Genomic DNA, 27798 nt, shown 5'->3' with positions numbered 1-27798 from the left:
TGTTGTAGCTCACGACATCAATGCAAATGCTGCATTCCCTTCTCAGACAAAGACTGGCGGTCCGAGCGTGTCAGTGTGAGTTTGTCGTTAAATAAAGTCGAGTGTGTGCTGTTGGTGCGTTGTGAGTAAAAAGCCACAGGTAAGGAAGCTCACCTCAGAATAGATTTCAAGCGGCTCCGTAGCATCAGTTGTTAATGGTAACAGACCACATATAACAGAGCTGCCTGCATCTGACCTTATTGAGTAGGCTGTGTGTACGATTGATTATTTGCTTCACTCTGCATTGCTCCCGCCTGCAGCAATGTGGAAGTAAGACCGGATTATGACACCATTCCTGCCTCACTGAAAAAGACACGTCAAGCACACAGAAGGCTTTCTTTTTGTGCTTCTTAACTAGCACATAAATAATCATTAAAAGTGCCACCGGATATACCTGTTCTTGTCATATATGCCCTCATATATGCCCTTGCAATGAGTTCCTGTTTTTAGAAGAAGGAAAAAAAGTTAAGGGGAAGTATTTTAAATACGGACACACTAAATTTGCATTTGGAAGCTGACAGAGAAGTTCTACATTTAGGTAAACTAGGTTTGTACCCTGCTTTCCTTGTGGCATCTGGCAACTGCTATGCAATGTAGGCAGAGAAGTCCCAACTGAAGATATGTGATGAAAGCAAACAGAGTAGGGAGAAAGCAGAACTGGGGCTAGAGAGGAAGAACACAGTGATGAATGGTCTCTCCTTTATGTAGGACGAGGTGTCTGCAACTTTTCAGTAGCCCCAGAAAGCAAACTTTCTGCCTGATATTATTCTGGGTCAGGAAGCCTCAGGGGTAGATGAGAAGCAGAACAGGCCTGGCCTGTCTTTGGCCCAACAGCACACTGGTCTGTGTATCACTTAGTCCCACTGTGTCTTCCTGAGAAGCTCTGCACGTGAGCTGAAAAACTGACCAGCTTGGTCTCGGAACAAGCGTCACATGGACTATTTGTCAGCCCAGGCACCTTTAGGTTTATTTAGAAGCTGCTGCATGTTGAATTTTTCCTATTTTAATCTAAAGTATGTGTTGTAAACCACGAGCAAGGACACGGTAACAGAAAATCAATGACAGCCTGCCACCTGCTTTAAAATATAGTCCACCTGCCATCTAGAGGACACGAGCAGAATGAAGAGAAAGCACAGACACTGACTCTTTGTATGATCATATAGTATCTTTTACTTTGTTTTAAAATTATTGTCTTGTAAATAAACATAAGAAAACATCTAGTACAGTACAAAGTCCAAAACACTGATTATGTAGATCAGTGCAATCAGTGATTCATGTTTCAGTCCACGTCTGCAGATCCGCTCCAGCTCAGTGAGTCTTATACAAACATGGATTTATAATATACTTATTATAGGGATTTAAAATGTTAAAGACATAGTTTTCCACATTTTCCCAGTAGCTAGTATATTAAGTACAGTAGTTGAACCTTTTGGTCCCAGTAATGAATGACACTCATTTGTACAATCATTTCTTTTTCAAATCAGTGCAAAAGGCATAGAAACTACTTATTCACGTTCATCTCCACAATACAGTACATGGCAAAGCAATAGACACTATTATACATATAAAGTTACTCCCTATTTGATGCAGCCTGTGCTTCAGAGCATATTTATGGAGATCCAGTGCAAGAACAAATGTTGAAATTAAGGCATAAATAATGCATGTTTGACTAAAGATGAGGCCATTTCTGACTTACGCTGACAGGTGTTATTATCTTTTCAGCCTCTTCTGAAGTATTCAACATATTCAAAATATTGTTAGTAATAAAACTTGGAAATAATCGACAGCATTTCACCACAATTTGGAGGAGTGACGCTGATCAGCTGCTGGGGGAAATACAGGTCACATCATTGTAATGTTCCACACTGTCAGGTATCTGGGCCAGTGCATCTCGTGGTTCTCAGCATCACACCTGCTCTACCAGCAGGCAGGGAACACTTGGAGGTTGACAAAGTAGGTGATCATGTCCCTTCTCAAAGAACACAATGTCTTCTTTTCTTCAGTCCAGCTGGCAAGTTATAACTTGTAAACCTGCAGTAATAAAACAGTGTTTGTTCCTCTTCGCTGTGGTTTCACAGTCAGAAGTTTTTTGAGGGGCGCAAGTGTGTAGAAAGAGAAAGGCAGACTTTTCTTTCAGCTTATTCTATAAAACTGTGGCTTCCTCCATGGCGTTTGCCCATCTGCACAAGGAAAAGATTTTAGATCAGAAAAGAGTCATTTTAGTCTGCACCACCTAACAATAATCAGGGCTATCGGGTGGCTACGTTATTCACTGAGCTAATTTTATGTCTTATATCTCAGTTTTTAATATTAGTCTATCTTGGCCAAGGATGGTAGCTTTTCTGTTTTCTCCCCAAATTTGGTGCTATTCATGCTTAAACTGAGTTGAAGAATTGCTGTAGATGGTCTGTGGGTTAAGGTCAAGTTGTTCTCCCAGAAAGCAACAACCCGTCAATGCGAAGCCATCATTTAGTTATTTTTACTGGCAAAGACACTGTGAGTTCCCAAGATCAACACCAGCATCCATACAGCAGTAATGCTTGTTGTGTTTCAAACTGAGTCAGGCTAAGAGCTAAGCCTCTTTCCATTTTATGGGCTATCAGGTAAATGTGCTTCTCACCTCTGGGCTGTGTTGTTATCTTCAGCTTTGAAAGTGTAGTACAAAGTGTTTTTGTGGTACAGCTGGAAGACATTAGCCTCTTCATCTCCCCTCTGCTTGTCAGGCAGCCTCACTGTGAAACCCAACAGAGGTAAACTCTCTGACGCTACCTTCTCCTGCAGATGGAAGATAAATCAGAGGAAACTAAACAGGTTATAACATACAACACTTTGTTATTAAACCTCGCCATTGCAGTCTGTATAGGTGTAAAATATGTGTGGTTTAGGTTAAAGGGGAGTGCATATTTCCCCTCACCTCTTGGGCTCTGTAGGTGTAAAGCACCTTGTCTTTTAGGAGGAACCACAGTCTCTTCCAGTTCCTTTTGCTCTTCTTGCTTCGCTGTAGACTGCCACTGATTGAGCCCTCCTCCGACACTGTCACCTGTGTAACAATGGCAGTTTTACTTAATAAAATGGCATAGCTGTCACTTCATTACCAGCGATTCATTAACCTTCATAATGCACAGACTCTGTTGAATTTACCTGTGTGAAGGATGCAGTGCCTTTCCGATGTCTCCAAATATTGGGAGGATGAATGTTCTGGAACACGGTGGAGAGCGGACGACTGGAGCGGTTTGACCGAGGGCTAGTCTGCCCTGACATCACAGCAGCATCTCCGCCTGTGGAGAGAGCCCACACTCTTTCAACCAGCGTGAAGGACAGCTGCTACAACCCAATCAAATGAGAACTCACAGCACAGGCATATTTGTTGTGACTATGAAGACGTGCACGAATAACGATGAAAACTGCACAGTAACAACTGTGTGAATTCAAGTAATATACTAATGCAATGATAACACAATCACATTTATTATTTTGTCTGACCACTTACCTGTAACAGGTAACTGTACCGTGGTGCAGCTGACAGTAAAAAAGCTGTTGTACATAATAGCAGCCCAGGAGTTTCATCTTTAATTTAGATTGTTTATTTTATTTTCCAATAGTACAACTTCCTGTCTTTTCCGAATACACATTTCAAAGGTCCTGAGCTTCATTTCTTTATATTTTGCTTCCAGACTTCCAGAGGAGCCAGACTTTCTTGATTTTTTGTTTTTTGTCGTGGTTTTGAGCTAGGGGTTAGCTCTCCAGGCTTTCTCACAGTTCTTTGGATGTTGGCAGCTTTTTACTCAGTCCCATCCACGTTCTTGACCATTTTTGAGAGAATTTGTTAATTTGTTTGTTTGTTTACTGACCTATGAATCATTTAAGCATACAAAGACACCTAACTGAAGGGATGAACCAGCAGTTTTAAACAATATTATAAGGTACATATTTCCCTGTATTTTCCTGTTTGTTTGCACACGTTTCACTAAATCAATGCATCTATTTCAGATCTTCTGGCAAAATATAAAGAAAGGAGGGGCGACTCAAGACTCTTGCCCAGTATTGTACCTTTGGTAAAATAAACATTTTAATCTTCCAGCTCTGTTTGACTCCACTCACACTCAGTCCGAGCATAAACTTAACTAATCAAAAGGACCTGCATGTACAGGTGAAGACAAAGGAGATGGTTGTCAAACATATGGCTCAGTGCCCCAAAGCGGCCTGCCAAAGACTCCAATCCGCACCGTCACATGTTCGATTGATTTTCTACTTTTAACTGTATTTTCAGAAGTTTTACAGCCCCTATGGGGGCATTCGTACTACACCACAGTAATCAAGTAATAGGTGAACATTTAAATGAAAGAAATGTTTCACATTATTCACTTAACTACAACAGAAAGTATTAAAGTACATTTCAATGTAAGTATTTCTTTGTCATGTAGAGAAACTGGGACATGTTTTTGAAATAGCACTTCTTTTTCTTATATATAGATAACTGAGGGATTTAATGTGTGATTAAACTTCTTTATACTTAAAAAAAAGGGGGGGGGGGGGGCTTCACTGTTCTAATCCATTTGAGGTCAAAGTCGGCTGCATGTGACTCATGATGTAAACTGAGTTTGAAATTCTTAATATATGATATTCAAATGTATTTGAGCACATTTTTCTCACCTCTCTTCTTTAGCTCATTGTAACAGTGATCGCACACTTTGGCCATGCGATCCTTCATGTACTTCAGAGGGTTATTTACAAAACGTATGACGCCTTTTGTATGGCCTGCTTTAACAACGTGCTAACCTTATTTACCTCCTTGAATCGCTACCTTATCGTGGTGGAGGGGTTTGTGTGTCCCAGGGATCCCAGGGGCTATGTTGTCTGGGGGCTTTTGCCCCCTGGTAGGGTCTCCCATGGCAAACTGGTCCTGGGTGAGGGACCAGACAAAGAGCGATTCAGAAGACCCCCATGAAAAGAATATCGAGGGAACAGTTTACCCTGCCCGGGATAGGGTTACCGGGGCCCCGCCCTGGAGCCAGGCCCGGGGAGGGTGCCCGAGGGCGAGCGTCTGGTGGCCGGGCCTTAGTCCATGGGGCCCGGCCGGGCACAGCCCGAAGAGGAGACATGGGCCCATCCTCCCGCAGGCCCACCACCCGCAGGAGGCGCCATAGGGGTCGGGTGCATTGTGAGCCGGGTGGCGGCCAGGAGCGGAGGCCCTGGCGGACCGACCCCCGGCTGCCAAGACTGGCAATAGGGACATGGAATGTCACCTCTCTGGTGGGGAAGGAGCCTGAGTTGGTGCGTGAGGTTGAGAGGTACCGGCTAGATATAGTTGGGCTCACCTCTACGCATTGTCTGGGCTCTGGAACCAGTCTCCTGGAGAGGGGCTGGACTCTGTCTCAGTCTGGAGTTGCCCCTGGTGAGAGGCGGCGGGCTGGGGTGGGTATTCTTATATCCCCTCGGCTTGCTGCCGGTACGTTGGGGTTTTCCCCGGTGGACGAGAGGGTTTGTTCCCTGCGCCTTAGGGTTGGGGAACGGGTCCTGACTGTCATCTGCGCTTATGCGCCGAGTGGCAGTTCGGAGTACCCAGCCTTCTTAGAGTCCCTGGGGGGGGTGCTGGAAGGTGCTCCACCTGGAGACTCTGTTGTCCTGCTGGGAGACTTCAATGCTCACGTGGGTAACGACAGCGAGACCTGGAGGGGCGTGATTGGGAGGAACGGCCTCCCTGATCTGAACCCGAGCGGTGCTTTGTTATTGGACTTCTGTGCTAATCACAGTTTGGCCATAACGAACACCCTGTTCGAACATAAGAGTGTCCATAAGTGCACGTCGCACCAGGATGCTCTAGGCCGTAGGTCGATGATCGATTTTGTAATCGTATCACCAGACCTGCGACCATATGTTCTGGACACTCGAGTAAAGAGAGGGGCTGAGCTGTCAACTGATCACCACCTGGTGGTGAGTTGGATCAGGTGGCGGGGGAGGACGCTGGACAGACCTGGTGCACCTAAACGCGTAGTGAGGGTGTGCTGGGAACGTCTAGCAGAGGCCCCAGTCCGCGAGATCTTCAACGCACACCTCCGGCAGAGCTTCAACAGCATTCCGAGGGAGACTGGGGACATTGAGTCCGAATGGACCATGTTCAGCGTCTCCATTGCCGAAGCTGCTGCATTGAGCTGCGGCCGCAAGGTGGTTGGTGCCTGCCGTGGTGGTAATCCCCGAACCAAATGGTGGACACCAGAGGTGAAGGGAGCCACCAGGCTGAAGAAGGAGGCCTATCGGGCTTGGTTAGCCTGTGGGACTCCGGAGGCAGCCGACAGGTATCGACAGGCCAAGCGGAATGCGGCTCGGGCAGTGGCTGAAGCAAAAACTCGGGTGTGGGAGGAGTTCGGAGAGGCCATGGAAAAAGACTTTCGGACTGCCTCGAAGAGATTCTGGCAAACCGTCAGGCGTCTCAGGAGGGGAAAGCGGTGCTCTACCTGCACTGTGTATAGTGCTGGCGGAGCGCTGTTGACGTCGACTGAGAAAATTGTCGGGCGGTGGAAGGAATACTTCGAGGACCTCCTTAATCCCACTGACACGTCTTCCGGGGAGGAAGCAGAGTCTGGGGATGAGGGGTGTGACCCACCGATTTCCGGGGGCGAGGTCACTGAGGCAGTTAAACAACTCCTTGGTGGCAGAGCCCCTGGTGTCGATGAGGTCCGCCCCGAGTTCCTGAAGGCTCTGGACGTTGTAGGGCTGTCTTGGTTGACACGTCTCTGCAATGTTGCGTGGAGATCAGGGGCAGTACCTGTGGACTGGCAGACCGGGGTGGTGGTCCCCATCTTCAAGAAGGGGGACCGGAGGGTGTGTTCCAACTACAGGGGGATCACACTCCTCAGCCTCCCCGGGAAAGTCTATGCCAGGGTGCTGGAGAGGAGGGTTCGTCCGCTAGTCGAACCTCGGATACAGGAGGAACAATGCGGTTTTCGTCCTGGTCGCGGAACACTGGACCAGCTCTTTGTCCTCTCGAGGATACTTGAGGGTGCATGGGAGTTTGCCCAACCAGTCTACATGTGTTTTGTGGACCTGGAGAAGGCATTCGACCGTGTCCCTCGGGGCGTCCTGTGGGAGGTGTTGCGCGAGTATGGGGTGTCTGGCCCATTGCTACGGGCCATTCAATCCCTATACAACCGTTGCAAGAGCTTGGTTCGCATTGCCGGCAATAAGTCGGACTCGTTCCCGGTGGGTGATGGGCTCCGCCAAGGCTGCCCTTTGTCTCCGGTTCTGTTCATAATTTTTATGGACAGGATTTCTAGGCGCAGCCAAGTGGCGGAGGGCTTTCGCTTTGGTGGCCTCAGAATCTCATCTCTGATTTTTGCGGATGATGTGGTTCTGTTGGCTTCATCGGGTGAGGGCCTCCAGCTCGCACTGGAGCGGTTCGCAGCCGAGTGTAACGCAGCGGGAATGAGGATCAGCACCTCCAAATCTGAGGCCATGGTTCTCAGCCGGAAAAGGGTGGAGTGCCCACTCCGGGTCGGGGATGAGTTCCTGCCCCAAGTGGAGGAGTTCAAGTATCTCGGGGTCTTGTTCGCGAGTGATGGGAGAAGGGAGCTGGAGATCGACAGACGGATTGGGGCTGCGGCTGCAGTAATGCGGACGCTGCACCGGTCAGTCGTGGTGAAGAGGGAGCTGAGTGTAAAAGCGAAGCTCTCAATTTACCGGTCGATCTACGTCCCTACCCTCACCTATGGCCACGAGCTGTGGGTAGTGACCGAAAGAACGAGATCGCGGATACAAGCGGCGGAAATGAGCTTCCTCCGAAGGGTGGCTGGCCTCTCCCTTAGAGATAGGGTGAGAAGTTCGGCCATCCGGGAGGGGCTTAGAGTAGAGCAGCTGCTGCTCCACATCGAAAGGAGCCAGCTGAGGTGGTTCGGGCATCTGGCAAGGATGCCCCCTGGGCGCCTCCTGGGCGAGGTGTTCCAGGCATGTCCCACCGGGAGGAGGCCCCGGGGCAGACCCAGGACACGCTGGAGAGATTATATCTCTCGGCTGGCCTGGGAACGCCTTGGTATTCCCCCGGACAAGCTGGAGGAGGTGGCTGGGGAGAGGGAGGTCTGGACCTCTTTGCTTAGGCTGCTACCCCCGCGACCCGACCTCGGATAAGCGGATGAAGATGGATGGATGGATGGATATACTTAAAAAAAAGGGGGGGGGGGGGCTTCACTGTTCTAATCCATTTGAGGTCAAAGTCGGCTGCATGTGACTCATGATGTAAACTGAGTTTGAAATTCTTAATATATGATATTCAAATGTATTTGAGCACATTTTTCTCACCTCTCTTCTTTAGCTCATTGTAACAGTGATCGCACACTTTGGCCATGCGATCCTTCATGTACTTCAGAGGGTATCTGTTCCTGGAGCAGCTCCGACAAACAATCTGTGACACAAATATACGAAGGAACCACAAAGCGCATTAAAACAAGCTCTAATGACGATTAACACTTGTGAAAGCTACAGTTTGCTGCATCCTGTCTAAACTGTAGATTTTAAACTATCTTAAAGCTCAGTGTTTTATTTGTATGTGGCTCACCCGTCCACAGCCGTGGCAGTGGTGTCTGCGAAGAGTGAGACTAAAATCTGAGGTGCAGTTCATGCACATCATCACTTGTGAGACGGGAACAAGTGTGGGAGCCTTCTCTCCTAGAGTCAGCCGGAGGCGATCTCTGGCCTGGCACACACACACACACAGAAGCACACAGATATATCAGTCTCATTGTGGTTGGTGCGGTTAAGCATGACTGAAGAAATATCAGTAAAGTATTAACACAGTTGTTTGGAAGCAGGGTTTGCTCACCTCTCCAGAGCAACTGCTGAATGTCACAGAGCCTCTCATATGTTCAGTCACAGCGCGATTAAGAGTGTAAAACCAGTCCTCTCTTTCAAAAAAGGAACTGCAAAATATACAGACAAGCTCAAAACAAGCTTCAATTCAACTAGACACCTAATGTGATAGTATCCACATTCATCTCTTTAGTTTCAAAGGTTTTAGACTTCTTTGGTAGCAAAATCATTGTTTTTTTTTTCACCACCATCAGTACCACAGATATTATCGATCATTTTTACAGGATGCTCTATATTGTGACCCACCTTGCAGACAAAGTGATGGAGATGTCTGCTGCCTCTATCTTCAGTGCATTTTGGACATTTTCAATAATGGGTTTACTGACCTGAGCAATCATTCAAGATCAGACATCCAGACATGAAGAAAAAACGTACAAGAAATTCAAACACATTCTTGAAATATCCATGTGCTTTTATAGATGTAACTTGCATGTAAGCCGGCGATTGAGCATTACTGACTCTAATCTTAAGACTGACCTTCAGCCCAGTGAGGGGCAAAGTGTTTTTCAGTCTATATTTGCCATCCTGCTGAGGGTAGGTGTAAAGAAGCACGTCATTCATCTGACAACAGGCAGACATGAGACACAGTTAGTGAGTGTAGATGAAAGGCTTTGTTAGAAGCATAAAAACAATAGTCAGCAGTTAAAACAGTCAGCTGAGCAGTTCATCGTTCATGTATATGCAGCTTTTCTCCAGTAGGCGTCACTCTAATGCAAAACTTGACCACCGTGTTCACATTTAAAAAAGAACAGGATTTTTTTTTCCCTTTTAATTATCAGCCGTTTTCTTGCACAAAGTAAAAACAGTCACAGTGTATTTGAATGCTTACAAACAATAATTTCTCATGCATGAAAACACAATCAGACCCTCTTCTAAAAGAAACCAATAATCGATTTTGACTTCATTAGGAACTTATCGGTTATTCTGAAACATGGTAAATAAAACTGTGAAGTCACCCTCTATGTAGGTTGCGTCTCATGTGTCATGTCCCCTGTATGTTTGCCCTCCAATGAGAACACCAACGTACATGCATAGTTTGACAGTAGAAGATCATTTTTAGATTCATCTCCTAACAGGGAAAGTTTCCCTGTGCTTCCAATGTGTTTTTTTATGAAACAATATCCAGCAGTTTGAAATACCAAATTTTTCAATTTTTCAATGAGGAAATCCAGGATTAAAGTTGTGAGACAACCAATAAAAATATGCAGATTATTATTTCATGTCTGCAGGGGATCTGTGAATTGATAACTCCTACTTATAAATGTTTATGATTATACATATGTGAGATATTTGAGACAACGGTTATCAAAGTCGGTGTCAAATTGCATCATTAAAGTTTTTATTATTTTTCCAGTACATAATTTTATTTACTGTCCCTCTGCATTTTAGTACCGTCTTTGAGGAAACTGCCAGCTCCTGCAGTCTTGTTTTATTATGCTCTCCCCAACATTAATCCCAATAAGCTTGGAAATAAAAGTTATGCTGTGATGATTATCAATATTCCTCCAGAAGAGACATTTACGAGGGTTTTTTTAGTGTCGAGCTCAGACCACAAATTTCAAAAACACCACAGGAGGGAAAAACAATCCACCTCGGTCATGCTCTATGGATAATATGCGAAGGCGTTTAATTTCCCAACCTCTCTTGATTGCAGTATTTCATATTTCATATCTTTGTATTGATTTTTCAAACTGAATTTTTAGAGTAAATAAACAGAGCAATTGTATTAAGGTGGTTACTAAGTTTATGCTTTCTGTTTCATCAATGACATCCTTCTCTACTTCTTTATCATCATATCGCATGAACTTAATAAGGATCAACTGAAGGAGCTAAACGCATGCTAGTCTAATATTTACCAAACACAATTAGCCTTGTAAAACTCTACATGGATCGCTCAGCTTTTAAGGAGCTCTTGTTGACCTTCCCTGTGCTGTCAGTAAAGAACTGGCTCAGGAAGCCAGCATTCAGAAACATCCTGTCAGGAAACCCTGCTCTTAATAGCTCAGTCTGGACATGGAAATAGACCAGACAGAAAATGCCTCACTCTACATTTTACACATTTAATAAAAATAAGAAGTTCTAATTAAGCAAATAGCACACATATCTTAAAAAGTTGGTATAATAAGAGACTGGTACATGAGTCTTTAATACCAATGTCCTGCAAACAGGAAACAACATTTACCAAAAACAGATGGCGGGGCTGTCGACTCTTCCTGCTGACCTTCATCAGCGTGCCCTCCTTCACAAAAATCTGACGGTTAAAAAAAACAAAACAAACATGATTTAATCAAACCAAGCATTTCACAACTCATCAAATCCTGACACAAAGAGGGCATCTGCGGTAATTAATGTTATTTAACCAGGCGGTGTGGGGATTCCCAGCTGAATGATTGTGTAAAGGGCAGCAAGGAGTGGTGCAACACAGACAGGGTGGGCTGGCAAGCTTTAAGCAGAAACAATACTGTTATCAGACACATACCCTGCCAGGCTGAAGCAAGTCCCGCTGGCCACGAACACTGTACTCTATGTTGACCAGACGCAACAAGTTCTCCTGAGAGACAGAAAGAAAGGAGAGGGGTGAGACGCCAAAATAAGAGACGGATGGATGAAAGGGCATTATCATCATTTTCCTGACAACATCAAGATATTTTTATATTTTGTCTGACTCCAGAGTGGAGCTATCTCTTAAATCAGACAAACATACCATATATGTTTCGCTTTAGACCATACCCAATCAAAAATGTCATTATGCCAGACATGTGACTCCAACTACACAGTTGTAGCTGGATGCTGATTTGAGTCTCTACTTATGACTCTTATTACTATGAATGTTTGATTTAAGATTTCACTCTCAAAGCGCAGCTGCAGCTTTTAAAGGTGGGGAAGAGTGTGCCCAGTTTCCTGTCAGTACATCCAGCAGTTGTTGCACTTTCAGGTATTTTCAGACGGTTCACAAAGGGTAAAAGGATAAAGTAGATGTAGATTAGAAGAAATAAACAAATATATACTACACAACGTGTTTTATTTCTTTTGGGGGGGATTTCCTGAAATTTTAGCTTATTTGCTTCTGACTGAAAATATCAGATTTTTCCTTCCAAAAGCTGGAAAGGTTGGGAATCACCAAATATGTCTCAGTTTAGTGTGGCTGCAAAATGTCTTCATGACAATAAGAAAGGATTAAATGATATTTGTTCATATTCCAACATGAGAAAGAAGAGAACTGTTTAAACAGTGTGATTTTGATGATATCTTGGGTTGAATGCATTATTAAATGTGTGCATTTAATAATGCATTCACATTGAAAAGTGACACTATTAATAAGGGAGCAGTGAACTTTCCTTCTCAACTAGGTCTATAAACCAGTATCATTGATTGTACTCCTGTATGAATGTTGCATTTGTGTGTGTGTGCTCTTAATAAGATTTTTTAAAAAGTGTGATTCTGCATCACAGGTGGTGTTGTGTGTACAAGAGTTAACGTGTGACCCTTACCCCATGTTTTAGGCTGTCATTCACTTGATCTGCGATGTCAGACATGATTACTACGGCAGCTGAGCAAAACAAACACAGACAGAGGGATCAGGGTAGAGACGTCAGAGAGGATTGTTTGGTTTCTTTCTACAATATCATAAAGTTAAGGTGTCAGTACTATTGTGACTTCGCATAAATAAAGCTGAACTGGATTTATTTCGTTTCAGTCACGACCACAATCACATTAAAGGTTTGTATAACTCATGAGATCTTTTTTCCTTGCTTCTGTGTGCAAAGTGATTAAGTTAGGAGTCTGGAAGTGTCTGCATGTTTGGACTAGGTGGCTCCCTTATGGGAGATACAGCAAGAGATAGTGTTGCTTCAACGTGCCTTCTCATGAATTACACATTACTGTCTTCAGGCAGAAAATACTTCGAATGACTCCTCGGTGGGTTACCACCAAAAACAAAGAAATCTAAATTGGCTCTCTCTTGACCATTTCTACATGCCAAATGAGCACGAATAAATTCTTTCTAAACACACAGCCACAAACAGAAGCTGGCAAAGCTCTCCTGTGAGTAGAAGAGAGTGTGAACTTTGCAGCCTCTGTGCACACTGCTGCCTGCTCTTGTGATATGTTTACTGTACCCTGAGTGTCTTCATATTCCTTGGAATCTGGGGAGAGATTGTTCAAGTAATCTGCAAGAGAAAGAAAAGAAATGAATTCCTCCAGAGAGTAAAGAAGACAACAATGTTGAGTAAGATATTATCTAAATACTGTAGGACGGACGCTTTGTCCTGATTTAATTAAAATTTGGCTCACCCGTGAGGAGCATACGATACTGAGCCACACGCACGATGACCCGCAGAAGCTGATGTTTAAAGGAGGCATTTTCCCCAGCTGGATTTTTCTCCTGAGACACATACATATTTGTTATTTCCCTTAATCACAGCTGCCCCTAAGGGCCACGTTTACTGCAGAAGCTCACATGAACACAAGTCAAACAATGCCAGAGTGATTAAAAAGGCAAGGAATGAAACTGTCCACAAAAAAGAGGACAGCTGTATCGACACACAAGCTATACAACATCACAGGAGCTTTGAGGAGAAACAGTCATATTTTAAACGTGAACAAGGGCCAATAACCCAAACTTCCTGTCAGCACAGCAGTTTGTGAGTTTGGGTGTGTGCCTGAACTTGTATTTAGTTATTTCACACAGACACTGCTAGCGACAAAAATGCAAATCTTCGTTAGTCATTAGAAAGACTTGGTTCAATGCTACTGTTAAGAATGGGGCTCGGCAAGTACTGAAGGTATTTGCCCTGTAAATAAATGTAATGGACAGTGTAACATATTTCTGTTTATAGTATTGTTGTGATAATTTGAGTTTTTCACTTTTTTAATTCATAGTGAAAAAAAAAAACTATTCTGTCAGCAGCCTCTTGTTTTAAAGGGTAGACAAAGAAGCTCACTGCGTTGGCATTAATGCACAAAGTAGAATCTAAGGACGTTTAAACGCCGGTGCTCTTAAATTAGACGGAGAAAACTGCGCAGCTCTGCAAACTTTTACAGCCAACTCCTCTCCTTAGTGGTCTGTAAAATGGATGGAAAATATTGAAAATTCCTCTGTCCATAAATAAAACACATGTACACTGTGCCACTCGACGTTGATCTACAATTAACTGGCATTATTAAAAAGCATAATACTTTGAGTAACCAAACCCTGAGGAGAAAAACAGCAAGAACAAACTTGAGACTGACCTGCTCTGAACTCTAAACAACATGCGACTGAGAATAAAACAACAGCTGTTTAAGAAATGCTTATAATGCGTTTTTGTTGTACTTATCGTTTTTTAATACTCCAAACTTATCAACTTAAAGGCTTTCCTATCTGTTGCTCTCTGGTTAGACAAACACATTCCTGTGTCTGCTCGTTTAATTGAGGCTAATTATAACTGCAGCCTTGGAGCTAAAATTAGTCGCTAATCAATTTGTGCCTGTGTTGGGAAAGTTCAAAAAGCCATTGGTAAATGCAAGCAACATAAATTTTAAGAAAGGTTTGGTGATTAAATTGTCATTCTGAAAGATTTTTTAATGTCTTTATTTGTCTTTTGGGTGCCATAACTGCTCCTTTTTTGGCAGATGAATGTAGCTGCTGCTTGAAATAAAACGATGACTTCTAGCTACTTAGTGTCTGACTTTTCAAAGCCTTATGTCTCTATTTCTTCTCTCTCTGTCATACACACATGTACACACACATATATGTATATAGAAATCCATAACTACTTAGACAAGTATCCTACATTTAATCATCACTAACTCTGTTTTTGTTCTTTTGAACATACAATAACAGTATAGGTTTTCTACTTGACTTCTTGACTATCTAATAATGTCCTTATAGTAAGAAAATGTAATCATAGCTGTGCAGCTTTCACTGAGCACAGCAAAGACCATTTGATTCTCAAAAACACCTTTTCTTTTTTCTTTTTTTTAAAATTTATAGTTAATTTTAACAATATGCCATTTTGAATTTTGTGCTACCTTTCACAAGTCAGTTAAAAGACCCTGTCATAGGTCATACCTCAAAACGTTGAACAATCTCCGCAAAAGCGGGCGATGTTCGGCAGCTGTCCTCCAGTAAACTCATGCTCCGATCGTAGTGGCCGATGTAGGTGGTAAAGACCAAAAACTCTGCTTTCCTGCTCAGGAATATATCTGCAATCGTTTGGCTGTCCTCCCTGAATGAACAAACAGAGGCGAGATCATGACAGAGAAGTACCCACTGCCCTTAGATTGCTTTCTGAGCAACACAATAGAGGAAGAAAAAGGTTGGAAAGGATTTTTTTTTCAATAATAGCTTGATGTGTTTTAGGTGTGTGTGTGTTGAAGTATTTCCTATTTAACAGTAATGTATGCTGTCCCATCGCTCACCAGTGTTGGATTCGATTCTCTAGCTCAGTAAGGATCGTGCGGTGCAGGGTGTAAACATCAGGAAGCTCATTAAGAATCTCTCGAAGTCTCTCATCATCCAGCGCAGGTTCCCCTTGGTCTCCTACTGTCGACCGAACAGCCTCACGAAAGTCCTGGCACATGGATGAGTGTGGAGGAATTAACTTTATGTCACAGTTTAGGTTAGAATATTGCTTCCAGTTTCCCAAAACCACGCAGTTAGCCTCCAACAATCCGTCCCTTTCTCCACCATAGATTAACTCTCCCACAGCAGGAAGAGCTTAAGCTAATATATCAGGGAATCTCATCATCTCTTCAAGCACTGGAGTGGTTTAGGTCACTGGTTATGCCCTATACTGTAGCAGGAAGCAAAATGAAAAAAACAGGGTTTGCTCCTGTCTCATTATCACAGCAGAGGTGCTCCACACTGTTTCAGTGGAGCTACAAAGAGGACAGAAGAAAAGTGTACTTGTGCTAAATGAGTGTGGTGAAAATGAGCTTGTGAATGAGTAACTATGGTCCGAACACACAGCAAAGCAGACGCAGGAATAAAGGTAATAAATATAAACCTGAGCTGTAATGTTACCCGTACTGAATATCTGGATGCATACAGGAGATGTAGAGTGGGTTGGTTAATTGGAAAAGGATACATATATATATATAAACTTCACTTACTTCCTGGAGCACCTTGAGGGCTTTAACATGTCTGTGGGTAGATAAATAAAGCCACAATTCAGCAGGATAGTACTGGGAACGAGACTGCTTTTAGCAGATATAGTTAATAAGAAATAATATGTTAAATAGGAAACTTACGTTCTCTCTGAATCCACCAGCTCTTTGACGATGTAAAAGGCTCTGGATCGACCGTCAGGCTGTAAACAATCATATTATTTACTTGGAATAAGCCTCATGTTGGGAGAAACTAAAGCATTCTGGCGCAGGTTCAAATGTAGCTGGCTCACCACTCAACATCATCTCCAAGCAGCAATCAAATTCTAAATAACGAGGACAGCCCTGTAGTAGCCCATTAACCTCCATTAACCTGCATTAAAATGCTGGCACTGGAGGGCATTTTTGCAGTTGGCCAAGGTGAAAAAAAAACAGTTTACTCTGTGTTATGTTACTCCCTTCTTACAATACATCTTCATTTCTACCAGTCATTTGGAGGAAAGGTGACTTCTCTGTAAAAACAATTAAATAATTAAGTTTTATTTCTGAGGATGGAGGGTTTTCTAAATAAGAGTAGGTGAATAAAAGGCTTAGTGAATGGGGACTTCTAAGCTAAGTATGTTATGGACAAGATATTTAACATTTTGTTGTGGAAATCTGTTATTCTACCTATAAAACCTTTTTTCTCCCCTCAGTGTGCCTGTAAGGAACCCAACCTGTCTGTCATAGTTGTTTTCTGTCACTGCCTCGTCTTCCTCAGAGGTGCGTCCTTGGTCTTCTTCACCCATTGTCTTTCTCACATCTTCACCCACCGGATTAACCTGTGGACCAGCTGCCAACGCACACACGTTGTATGCTTCTGTATAGGCACTGTGGGAAGCAACAAAAAAAAGGAGTGGCTGGTGTGAAACAAGGCAGCGTGCTGGATATACAGTCCAAAAAATGCTACAGAGTATATGCACACTCTTAACAATAATGACGAAAATTCATGTAGCATTTTATTGGTTTCTTTTGCACTGAATTTGGTAAAATGGAAAATTTCAAAAACATGTTTAATAATATCGCCCTTGTTGGCTTATTTTTATGAGGCTGTACCTCATTTGGTTTCTGGCTCATAACACTGATGTAACAGCCTCATAACTACTCTGCCTAATTTACAGTTTTGATTTGTTGAGAGCAAAAATATTTTCAAATCACACTTTTGCCTGGTAAAAAGGATACAGAGACTTATTTCATCTCAAATTCTTCCACAGACCTCATAGTGTTGCGGACTAAATTAAGTAAATGTGGGGTATTATTTAAGATGGACAATAGTCCAGAACGTAAGGGTTTTATGAAGATATGGAGAGCAGAACTTTAGCACCTTAACATAAATACTGAATACAAGGACACAGAGCTAACGCGAAACAAAATAATATTTGCCAAGGAGCATCTTAAAGCTCACTAAATACGACATTTTAACCTATTTAATCCACAGAAAAGTGATTACTGTGACCAAAACATTCCAGCTGTCTCTGCTTTTTGACTTACAAAAAGTCTGGCTAAACTTACCTACCTTCAGGATCTGTAATTGTTTTCATCATTAATCGACAAAAATAAAAATATGTGGGGAAAGTGCTTGTTCCTTCTTATTCCTTAATAATAATATATCCACAGACACTTTGTTATAGACACTGGTTCAAATGCTCAATAATGTAAATATCCAATCAGCCAATCACATGGAAGCAACAGAGTGCATGTAGACATAATCAAGATGACCTGCTAAGGTTCAAACTGAGCATCAGAATGAGAAAGAAAAATGATTTAAGTGACTTTGCATGTTGTTGGGGGTTTTTTTCGGTGTCTGTTAGTCAGGCTAGTCTGAGTATTTGCCTGATCTTAACCAGGACTATAATGATGTTAAATAGCGTGTTTCTAAGCGATTTGAAGAAAAAGAGCGAACATGTTTAGATGGAGTCCAGACGGTTCTCATATTTCCTCTTTTTTCCGAGGTCGTCATTTAGGAACGTGGTGGGTAGCCGAAAACGTAATATGTTGACGATTTGTCACCTAGTGTAAAATGTTACGCTTTGGGAGTGAGAACGTGTTGGTATTTTAGACACTGCTGATCTACTGGGGTTTTCCCGCCCAGCTGACTTCTGCATTTACGAAGAAAGGTCCAGAAAAAGAGAAAAATATCCACTGAATTGCAAAAGTGCATTTTGATGCTAAAGGTCAGAGGAGGTCAGACTGCTTAAAACTGATAGGACGTCTACAGTAACTCAAAAAACACTAGTTATGAAGTTATGCTGAAAAGCATCCCTGAATGGATGAAATCATTAAACCTTGAAGATGATGGGTTACAGCACCAGAAGACCACACAAGGTGACACTCCTGTCAGCTAAAAACAGGAAACTGAGGCTATAATTCACACAGGCTCACCAAAATTGGACCACAAAAGATGATTTTGGTTTTGATTTCTGCTGTAAGCTGCTGCTGAAAGAATGGATCTATCCTATCTCACATTACCAGTTCAGGCTGATGGTGGTGGCGTAATGATGTGGGGGTTAGTTAGCACCTTTGTGTTTTGGTAGATCTAAAGACACCCTTCATGGATGTGCATCTGTCAAATCTGCAGCAACTCTGTGACGCCGTCAATGTCAATATGAACCAAAATCTCCAGCACCTTGTTGATTCTGTGCTGCAAAGAATTAAGGCAGTTCTGAAGCTAAATGGGAAATCAACCTTGTATTAGCATAATGTACCTAATAAAGTGTCTGGTGAGTGTATATTGCATCCCCTTGTTGAAAACCACTACTCTAGCCTTAAAATGTGTCATTTCATTTTTTCCCCCACACTTTGACCAAGTGATTCTATAATATGAGCTTCATTCATGTGAGAATAAATCAGATGAATTTTATTTAACCATTCAAATCATCTTTATGCTTCACATTGAAATATCACTATAATAAACATAGTCAGTGTTAGAATTAAATGTGAATAGATAAAACATTGCAGGTCTGCAAAAGCCGATAAACTGATTCTGAAAGGCCCGCGGTGACAACTGTACCCGATCAGGGACACATGTTGGTATTTTATGCTATGAGATTTCCTTCTGCGGGGAGCCCAAATGAATATGCTAATGTCTGCCGCTCAGCGGGGAATGTAAGCTACGCAAATAACAACACATCCTTAAAGTTACAGTGGTGATGCAGTAGTCCTCTACGTGACCAGATAATTGCTTTGCCAAACTTCCTGCCATGTTTCACTCCAAGCACCGGTGGATTAAATCCCACTGAGATGCAAATTAGCTACATATGAACAACATATGTGAGCAGTTCAGATCTCTGCATCACACACATTAGAGCTGCATGGCCCATTACTGTTTACTAGATCAAACTTTGAATGAGATACCACAAAACTGCACGGACAGTCTCTATATTAGGCTTTTATATCACTGCCAAAGAAACTGCCTCCATCTCTTCACACGCTCCTGCCACAATGTATGACGTCTCAAGGCGAAATGTGCAGCGATAAATTACAGGAGATAAAAAATATTGTTTCTATCTTTTTCCTCAAGCAAGGTTCCCAATGAAAGCTGACTGGAGAAAAGACACCAATTATCTCCAAACTATCTGTTAATATGGCTCCTTCAGGCTATTGCAAAATTAACATCCTCAGCCTCTAACTCGACTGTCCATTTGGAGAACTGTGATTATGCTGGCTTTATTCTGTAGAAGCTGAAACACCGTGCAGAAATCATATTCATACCACTGTTTGTTTAGGATTAACATTAAAAGGTCAATTAAGCAATAAATTAGTCGTGCATAAAAATAATAATAAAAAAAAATCAGCAAATAATTTAAAAAAACAACTTATTCATTAATTATTTTAAAAAGTTTTATTTCAATCTATATAATGAAAAAATCTTGTTACTGTAGCTTCTTAAATTTGACAACTTTGCTGATTTATTGAGGTTGTAGCTATTCACTGTTTACGTAGTATTTACGATGGAGTTTTGTTAAATACTTTTTTTTTCCTGTTTTGCTTTGACAAATAAGGCTCAACTGGATTAAGTAGATTATTAGTAGTGTTATTTTTAAAATCGTTGTTGTTTTGAAAGGGAACTTACATCTCTGACACTACTAGACAGCAGGAACTGGAAGGGTTTATGGGTTTGTTATAAACCCCCTTTGTAAGAATTGAAAGGGTGATGATTCTTTAAAAATAATTATTATACATTCAGTGTTAAACTTTAAGCATTATATACATAGCTGACCATTTTTTCCCAAAATAATTTTTCTCTTGAAACAATTTTAATGTTACACGAGTCTCACGTTAATTTGCCTTTTCCAGTTAATTTGCTTTTTATGCACCTTGACCCTGCAATTCTATCATTGTTATTAATTATTGATTTACATCTTAGCACTAGCATCATCATTATTATTATTAACATTATTAGTGTTCATTTTGTAACCCTTTCTCTTTCTGTCTCCAAAAAATCAAGATGGTGACGATTATATTGTCAAACCAGGGGGGCAACCTCTGTGAATGAAATATGATGTCAGCACAGAAGTGGCAAAAACTGCAGTTCCTCAAGACAATGCTTAAAGCTTTCAGCAAAAGACAGTCAGCCCCTACAGGCTCACACTTTAAAATGTCCAATGTTGCAGAACAGAAAAACACATTTACAGCCTGGTACTAAAAACAGTTTCAGCATCTATGGATAGGCAGCTGGAGCCAGTTGGGTAGGCCTCATCCTAGTTCAAGTCATTAAACTGGACCTCCCAACTGTGTGTGCATTTGTGAGTGTCATGTTTGTGCTGTTTGAGCACTTTTAATGTGTTATCTGACTGATATTTAGCTTTATTGTTAGATAGACCATTGCAGAAGTCTGTGCTTAATTAGCTGGTATTACCTGGTACAGCTTATGAAAGTAGCTTGCTCACCATGCTGGCTATAGTGGTAGCTTATACCATCATTTATCCATATAAGGGAATGTCTGGCTCCAAATAACACAGCAGACAAAAATGCTAATGTTGAAGCTTCAAAATGCAGAATTTCTAAGTTACAGTTATAGAGTCAGGGTGGCTATGTCTTTTATACTGTCTGTACCAAACACGAGGCTTCACAACAGGACGTCATGGAGGTATCTTTTAAATAAAGTCTGTTTTTTTAATTTATTTGTTGGGTTTCAGCCTTTACTTTGATAGAACAGTGGCGAGAAGACACTGGGAGAAAGACCAGGGCAGAAGACATGCAGTAAATGGCTGTGGGGCATAATCCAACATGGGCCTCTATACTAGGCTTATGGCATTTGGGCCACTTGTTCAAATCAGTGAGCTAAAGTGTTTGTAACCATGACAAGAGAAAGCAGCAAATGCTCTGGTTTTTCTGTTTGTGTGCATAAGTTACCTGCCTGGTCTTTGCTTGAAATTTATCCCTTAGGTCATTTTCACATTTCTTACTTTTTTTTATTTGTCATTATTTTAAAAATAGTTTGCATTTTTTGGCCAAAATAAAGATTCTTGATGAAGCCACCTTGGGCTCTTCAATATTGTCTTTGGCATTTTCACAGTTCTCAAATGTGTAGTAGATAAACAGGTTAATTTACTCTATTAACTCACGCTGCAATACTATGGGGAGCCAGTGTGTGCACATGCAAGTGAGCACAGTGTCCATATGAAAAAGCTGGAATTTAAACAAGTCCCTAAATAATAGTATCCATGTGTAGTTTAAGGCACCAGAAAAAAAGTTTGCCCAAACCAGAGTAATAATGATATGCTCAGCCATACAACATGTTCACATGTTCATCATCAACTCAAGGTGTGTGCAGGTTGATTTATTGATTTAAAACATAAAATATTTAAGTTTATAGACTGTAAAAACTTCTTGTGAGGAAAATATATGAAAGGATGAAGACAGCAAGCTGTTCATTGATGACTAAGAGTCAGAAGTACACCTGTATGTTTTCCAATGGTTGATTTTAGGAGTTAATTTTCACAGAAATGATATAGAGTATAAAATACAACGGTCTGTGTCAAACCACACTGTGTCAGCCTCTTCAGCAGTGTATTATAAGCCCTGCTGTACAGCTTTGTTTGCACATATAGTATAACCTAAATGGTGAACATGAGGAGAGGGAAGCTCTTTGGTGAACAACTGCTGACTACAGAACATACTGAGATTGTATCACCGCCTGTTGTTTCTGAATGGCTAGAGACGAGCAATGACTCCAAAAGACTCTGACTATTAATCATCGTGGACAGCCTGTATGATATGGGCACAGCTAACAGGAATGTGGGGGTGGGGGGTAAGGGGGAGGTGGGTTAAAGTCAGAGCCGCCTGGCTGATCATACAACAAACAGCATCCCACTAGAGACACAAGAGGCTCTGCCTACAACATCAGCCCAAAAGGACCCCATTTTCTGTACCTAAAGGGATGATTTATGAATGAAAACAGCCCGTTTTCAATTACATCTTAAGCCACTACCCCTACACCAGCATTTCCTCTTCTCCCACTCAACAAGCCATGACAAGACAAGTTTAGTCTTACTGCAAGGTAAGAGGTAAGCTTCCTCTTTACATACCTGCAGGGGTCATAGCATCAGGGGGGTCTCTATATAACAAATAATGATAATTCCAAGGACATTATTAAAGTGACCATGAAGTAATAAAAAATGGTAGTGGCAGGAATCACTAATATGATGCACAATTGCCATGCGTGTTAGCTGTTTGGCTTCTTGGTCTTTTAGTAAGACACTCCACTGCTTTGGTGCTGATGGATTTATTGCAAAAACTCTGGGATGGACAGACATAAAAATTGTTGCAGAGATTCATAATCTTCAGACGGTGAATCCAGTGTGGAGCCCTAACTTAGATAACATGACTTTCTTCTGATAGCATCAACACGTCAAATTTGAATTGCATAAAACCTTGCGTGTGATGTTTAGTGGTAATAAGCAATTACCAAGATAACATTTTAAACCAACATTGTTATTGTTTTTAGCAATGTCATCATTTAACTCAAGGCAGTGCTACAAGCTTTGGTTCATTTACATACCTTTCTGTTTCCTGTTCAAGTGACTGAGTTTTTTTCTCAAACCCAGGGAGGCTGCTCATGTCCACATAACCATCTGTCTCATTGGCAGCAGACAGCACTCGACTGGGACGGACAAAGAAGTCTGTGAGAGGTATCTGCCGAACAGGCCTCCGCTGCGGCACCTGAAGGTTCTCGTAGTCTGAACTGATGACCGGAACATTCTCGTAGTCAGAGGTATCTGTGTTGGGGACGGAGATGGACCGAGGCTTGGTCAGGGGGAGAGGAGTGAAAGGCACACGAGAGCGATCCTCGAAGGACTCCACCCGGACAACGCTGCGATTGAGGAAGGCCACAGTGTTCCCTTTCCTTCTGCTTTCCTTGTAGAACAGGAAGGGAGAGGCCGGCTCAGGTGAAACTTGTAGTTTGCTGACTGAGCGTGAGTTCAGCTGCGGAGAGCTGTTTATGCTGCTTCTATCTAAATCCAGCAGTCTGCTGGGCGTACGGTGGCTGGACTCTGCTGAGGGCTTAAAGAACGATGGTTTGACATCGACCGCAGGCTTGTTTTCTGTCTTCCGCCTAAATTTAAGCATGAGAAAGCGCTTAAGGGAGGACTTCTTTTTCCTGTTTTTCTCTGATGAGTCCCCCTCAATGAGAAGGGAAGGAGAACTCTTTGTAATAGGCCTCTTAGTGATGTAGGCCAGCTCAAACGGAGGAGGGATATCCACTGCAGATGTAGGTGTGGATAGGGCACTGGATGAGAGAGGGGAGCGCCTGGAGAAGCTTTCAGATGAACAAAGGGCACCTCTCTGTCTAGGAGATCCTTCCCTGTAGACACACAGAGATGAGTCTTGGCCCTCCATGGACAGGGAACGGGGGTACAGGGACAAATAATGGGGTTTTGAGTAACTTTTGTGCCGTGTTGAGTTTAACATGGGGCTGCTGCTCATTGCAGGTTGTCCAAATCCACTCGTGTAGGGCTTCTGAAGAAACTGCACTCCTGTATCCTCCACTTTATTAGTAATGCGGTGTGACAAAGAGTGGGATCGAATCCCGGTCACTTTCCTATCAAAAGGAAAACCATTTTCCGCATACAAACTTTTCCCTGGCTCCTCGTATAGATGCTCATCGCTGATGTCCTGCTCTGTGTCAGTGGTGTCATCCAGAAAGGGCACAATGTGGCCCTCCGAGTCATCGTCGTCTCTGAAGACGTCAGAGTCGTTTGGGGACAGGAGCTGGCTTCCTGAGCATGAAGAGGTCAGTGAGGTATCGGCATCTGTTGGTACTGAGATGGATATCTGCCTGAACCTCGGCTGGAAGTACAAATGATTTAATATGTCTCCCACTGCATGAGAATTATGCTCTTCAGTTTTGACAGGCATCCTTTTCGGACATATCCTTACCTTGTTTTCATGAGTGTTGTTAATGTAATCCTGAGAACCCAAACACTCCGTTTGTATATTTTCGGCTGTTTCCTCATATTTCCTGGCTGATACTCCATGGCTGTTTAAAGAAGAAACGGTACTTTGTGTGAGTGCACTCTCTAGTGGTCCACAAGTTTTGTCTTTCCTTGACATCAAGTCTCGGTTTATAATGTCCTCCGAAGAGATGTAAAACGGCTCATAACCTGGATCGCCTTCTAAGCCAGTGTGTCTCTTAGCTGCACCAGAGATCTGTTTCTGGTCGTCAGGAGTGAAGTCATAAAAACGGGTGCGCTCTTGGCTTTCACCTTTTTCTTTAATCTTAGGGCTACACCTCAGCTTTAGGATGTTACAAGTGAAACCACAGTCAGAGACTGGTTCTACTTTCTCTTCATCTTCTGCTAGAAAAACACGCTTGTCATCAGCCTCAGTTGTGGTTTCTTCACCCAGGACATCAGGTTCATCTGTACAAGACTCAGTTAGATCGTCTGCCGTATTTGCATCCTCTTCAATTTGGCGCTGGTTCTTGTTCAGGTCTCGACTTTCACCAGAATAACAGCCTGCCTCCTCATCGATGCTGTTAACAGAAAAGTCTCCCACAGAGATGCCATCTGTGTCGGCCAGCGCCTCACCTGCATCGCAACCTTCAGCATCCATGTCCTCCGTCACGTCTGTGTCAATCATCTCCACTGCCTCCTCCGAGTCAGCCGTGGGTCTAGCATCACTGATCCAAAGTGTTTCCAGGGAATCAGCTTCCTCTGTCACAGCACTGTCAGTTAATCTCCAGTCCTCATCAATCTTCAGAATCATATCTTCATCTTCGTTTTCCTCCTCTGTCACATCTCTGTCCTCCAGCCCATGTGACCCCGATGGTGAGTCTGTTTGTGGTGATTTGAGGATGTAAGAGTTAAATTGTTGCTCCGTTGGCAATGTGTCTATAATTGCTTTGTTTAGACCATTCTCTGTCTTGTGCTCCTCATCAGCCTCACCATCTGAGGTTACCAGGCTGCCATTACTGCATCCTCCCTGGCTGCCATTTACCTCTGATGCGACTTTAGGTTTTGGGGCTATAGAAGGTTTAGGACCCCTGGCTGCAGACAGAAGGGGGGACAGCTTGGCGTGACAAACAAATCTTGGCTTGGGAGCAACAGAGGGCTTGGTGCAGTCTGAAAGAACAACAGGAAAAGGAAACTGTAAGATTATGTGCTTTAAAATAGATTGCAGGTCATTTGCATTGTTTCACTGTGACCTAAAACTGATTAAAGATTCACAAATGATAAAACTTTGAACTGTGTGTAAGAGTCATATTTAGCTGTGCACATTTTCTTCACAAAATCTGTAGAATATTTCTTTGTAAAAATATATATATTTCCATACATGAAACTGACAGTACAAACCAAGATAGCTCCTCCAATTGGTACAGCTTGGTGGTGTAAGATTATAATAAAAAGATGCTAAATTAGTAATGTATACTTTGATATTCTTCAAGAAAGAATTGAAGGGAATTCCCTGATTCACTTCCTGTGATTCAAGCGAGAGACACTCCTGTCAGGCTGCCTGTACTGCTTTAAGAACAATAGGTCACTTTACATGTCGCAAAGGACAGTGCTAATAAATCAGCACATGTACTTCACGTGTATTCAATACATGAATTACATCAATACATTATGCAATGCACAATATCTATATAAAGGAAGTGTTAAAATAGGCAATTATGACAGTTGCCTATAAATAGAAAACATGCAGTTAAAGATTGATTTGAAGTTTTCAAACCCCAAGCTAGCTTCATTTTTTGCTAAAGCGCTCTCTTTTCTTCTATATAACCAACACCATACTTCCTTGTAAAATCAAGAAACACTGGGTAAAGGCACACTTTGATTTGCTCCATATCCTGTTGCTACAGCTGGAGTCATTCATTTACGAAGAAAGGAGCCAAAGTGAGATATACATATATATATATATATATTTATCTTTAAAAAGATGAATCTGTAAGATATAAGTAACTGTAAACTTCATATGTCTTCTAATTTTCTAAAAATGTCGAAAGTGAAGCAGTTCGTGGCTCGAGGCAAATCGTCTCACCTGTGTTCATTTTTGGAAAGCGAGTATCTCCAACATCTCGTCCGCAAAATCAGTCAGGACACAAAAAGTAATAAAAATGGAGCAAACAGCAAACTCTGTTGAATAGTCTAAGCAGAGAGTGAGTGAGTGTGCCTCAACGCAGCCCTGCCTTCTGGGAGGGAAACGCTGCCCAGCTGATCGCTCGCTGGTGCGTCTTGGTGCGCGCCGGACGCGATTGGAAACTGGAATGAACCGCACTTGAGGAGAATCCCTGCACAGCAGCAGGTCCAGTCAAGTGTTGGAAATGTTACAGTCCGCCTACAAATGAATTTCAGCGATGATTGGTACTTTACTGTAATCAGTAAATATAACAGGGATGAGATTAAACGGAGTGATGTGGATGTTTTACGTAGACAGTCACTCAATTTATGTAAAAGAAACTTAATTTAACGCCTGTTCACGAGGTGGACTACACACAAAAACGATAATTCTGGGAAAATCCCATAAAAGCAAAAAATGCCACATTTTGTCCCAGGGTGTGTGTATATATATATATATATGTCACTTATATCATCAAATATATATATATATATATATATATATATATATATATATATATATATATATATATATATATATATATATATATATATATATATGCTTAAGACAGACTGAAAGACAGCACAGAGGCACTAATCATGGCAGCACAAGAACAAGCTCTGAGTACAAGATCCATAGAGGCTGGGGTCTATCACACCAGGCAAGACCCCAGGTGCAGGCTGTGTAAAGATGCCCCAGAAACAATCCAGCACATAACAGCAGGGTGCAAGATGCTAGCAGGCAAGGCATACATGGAACGCCATAACCAAGTGGCCGGCATAGTGTACAGGAACATCTGTGCCGAGTATAACCTAGAAGTCCCGAGGTCAAAATGGGAGATGCCCCCAAGGGTGGTGGAGAATGACCGAGCTAAGATCCTGTGGGACTTCCAGATACAGACGGACAAAATGGTGGTGGCTAACCAACCGGACATAGTGGTGGTAGACAAACAGAAGAAGACGGCCGTAGTGATCGATGTAGCGGTTCCGAATGACAGCAATATCAGGAAGAAGGAACACGAGAAGCTGGAGAAATACCAAGGGCTCAGAGAAGAGCTCGAGAGGATGTGGAGGGTGAAGGTAACGGTGGTCCCCGTGGTAATTGGAGCACTAGGTGCGGTGACTCCCAAGCTAGGCGAGTGGCTCCAGCAGATCCCGGGAACAACATCGGAGATCTCTGTCCAGAAGAGCGCAGTCCTGGGAACAGCTAAGA

At 42.5% G+C, this 27798-nt stretch overlaps 1 protein-coding gene across 2 annotated transcripts; it reads right to left on the bottom strand.

The window, feature by feature from the left end:
• Nucleotides 1-1196: 1196 nt before the first annotated feature.
• Nucleotides 1197-26710, bottom strand: fgd5b (FYVE, RhoGEF and PH domain containing 5b). Of its 2 annotated transcripts, none has more exons than XM_024802340.2 (21): nt 26509-26710; nt 23030-25592; nt 16704-16857; nt 16132-16190; nt 15994-16024; nt 15301-15452; nt 14951-15107; nt 13192-13282; nt 13017-13067; nt 12390-12448; nt 11378-11449; nt 11081-11149; nt 9376-9459; nt 9145-9224; nt 8852-8948; nt 8588-8725; nt 8332-8434; nt 3181-3317; nt 2954-3079; nt 2660-2814; nt 1197-2219 (listed from the first exon to the last, which is right to left on the bottom strand). In XM_024802340.2, the coding sequence occupies exons 1-21, from the start codon at nt 26516-26518 to the stop codon at nt 2183-2185; spliced, it is 4425 nt and encodes a 1474-aa protein (XP_024658108.2). In that variant the 5' UTR covers nt 26519-26710; the 3' UTR covers nt 1197-2182. The 2 variants fall into 2 exon arrangements, with proteins under 2 accessions (XP_024658108.2, XP_024658109.2); XM_024802341.2 differs by having other exon boundaries at nt 2981-3079.
• Between the last annotated feature and the right edge of the window lie 1088 nt (nt 26711-27798).

The sequence above is a fragment of the Maylandia zebra genome, linkage group LG5 (genome assembly GCF_041146795.1).
Source record: "Maylandia zebra isolate NMK-2024a linkage group LG5, Mzebra_GT3a, whole genome shotgun sequence".
NCBI classification, from domain to species: Eukaryota; Metazoa; Chordata; class Actinopteri; order Cichliformes; family Cichlidae; genus Maylandia; species Maylandia zebra.
Note: the sequence above shows the minus strand (reverse complement) of the source record. Positions and strands in the feature narration are given on the sequence as shown.

Coding starts and splice junctions, on each gene's coding strand:
- fgd5b (XM_024802340.2), bottom strand. Junction 11,450..12,389: donor ATGACAGCCTAAAACATGGG/GTAAGGGTCACA, acceptor TCTGTCTCTCAG/GAGAACTTGTTGCGTCTGGT. Junction 9,225..9,375: donor TGCCCCTCACTGGGCTGAAG/GTCAGTCTTAAG, acceptor ATGATTGCTCAG/GTCAGTAAACCCATTATTGA.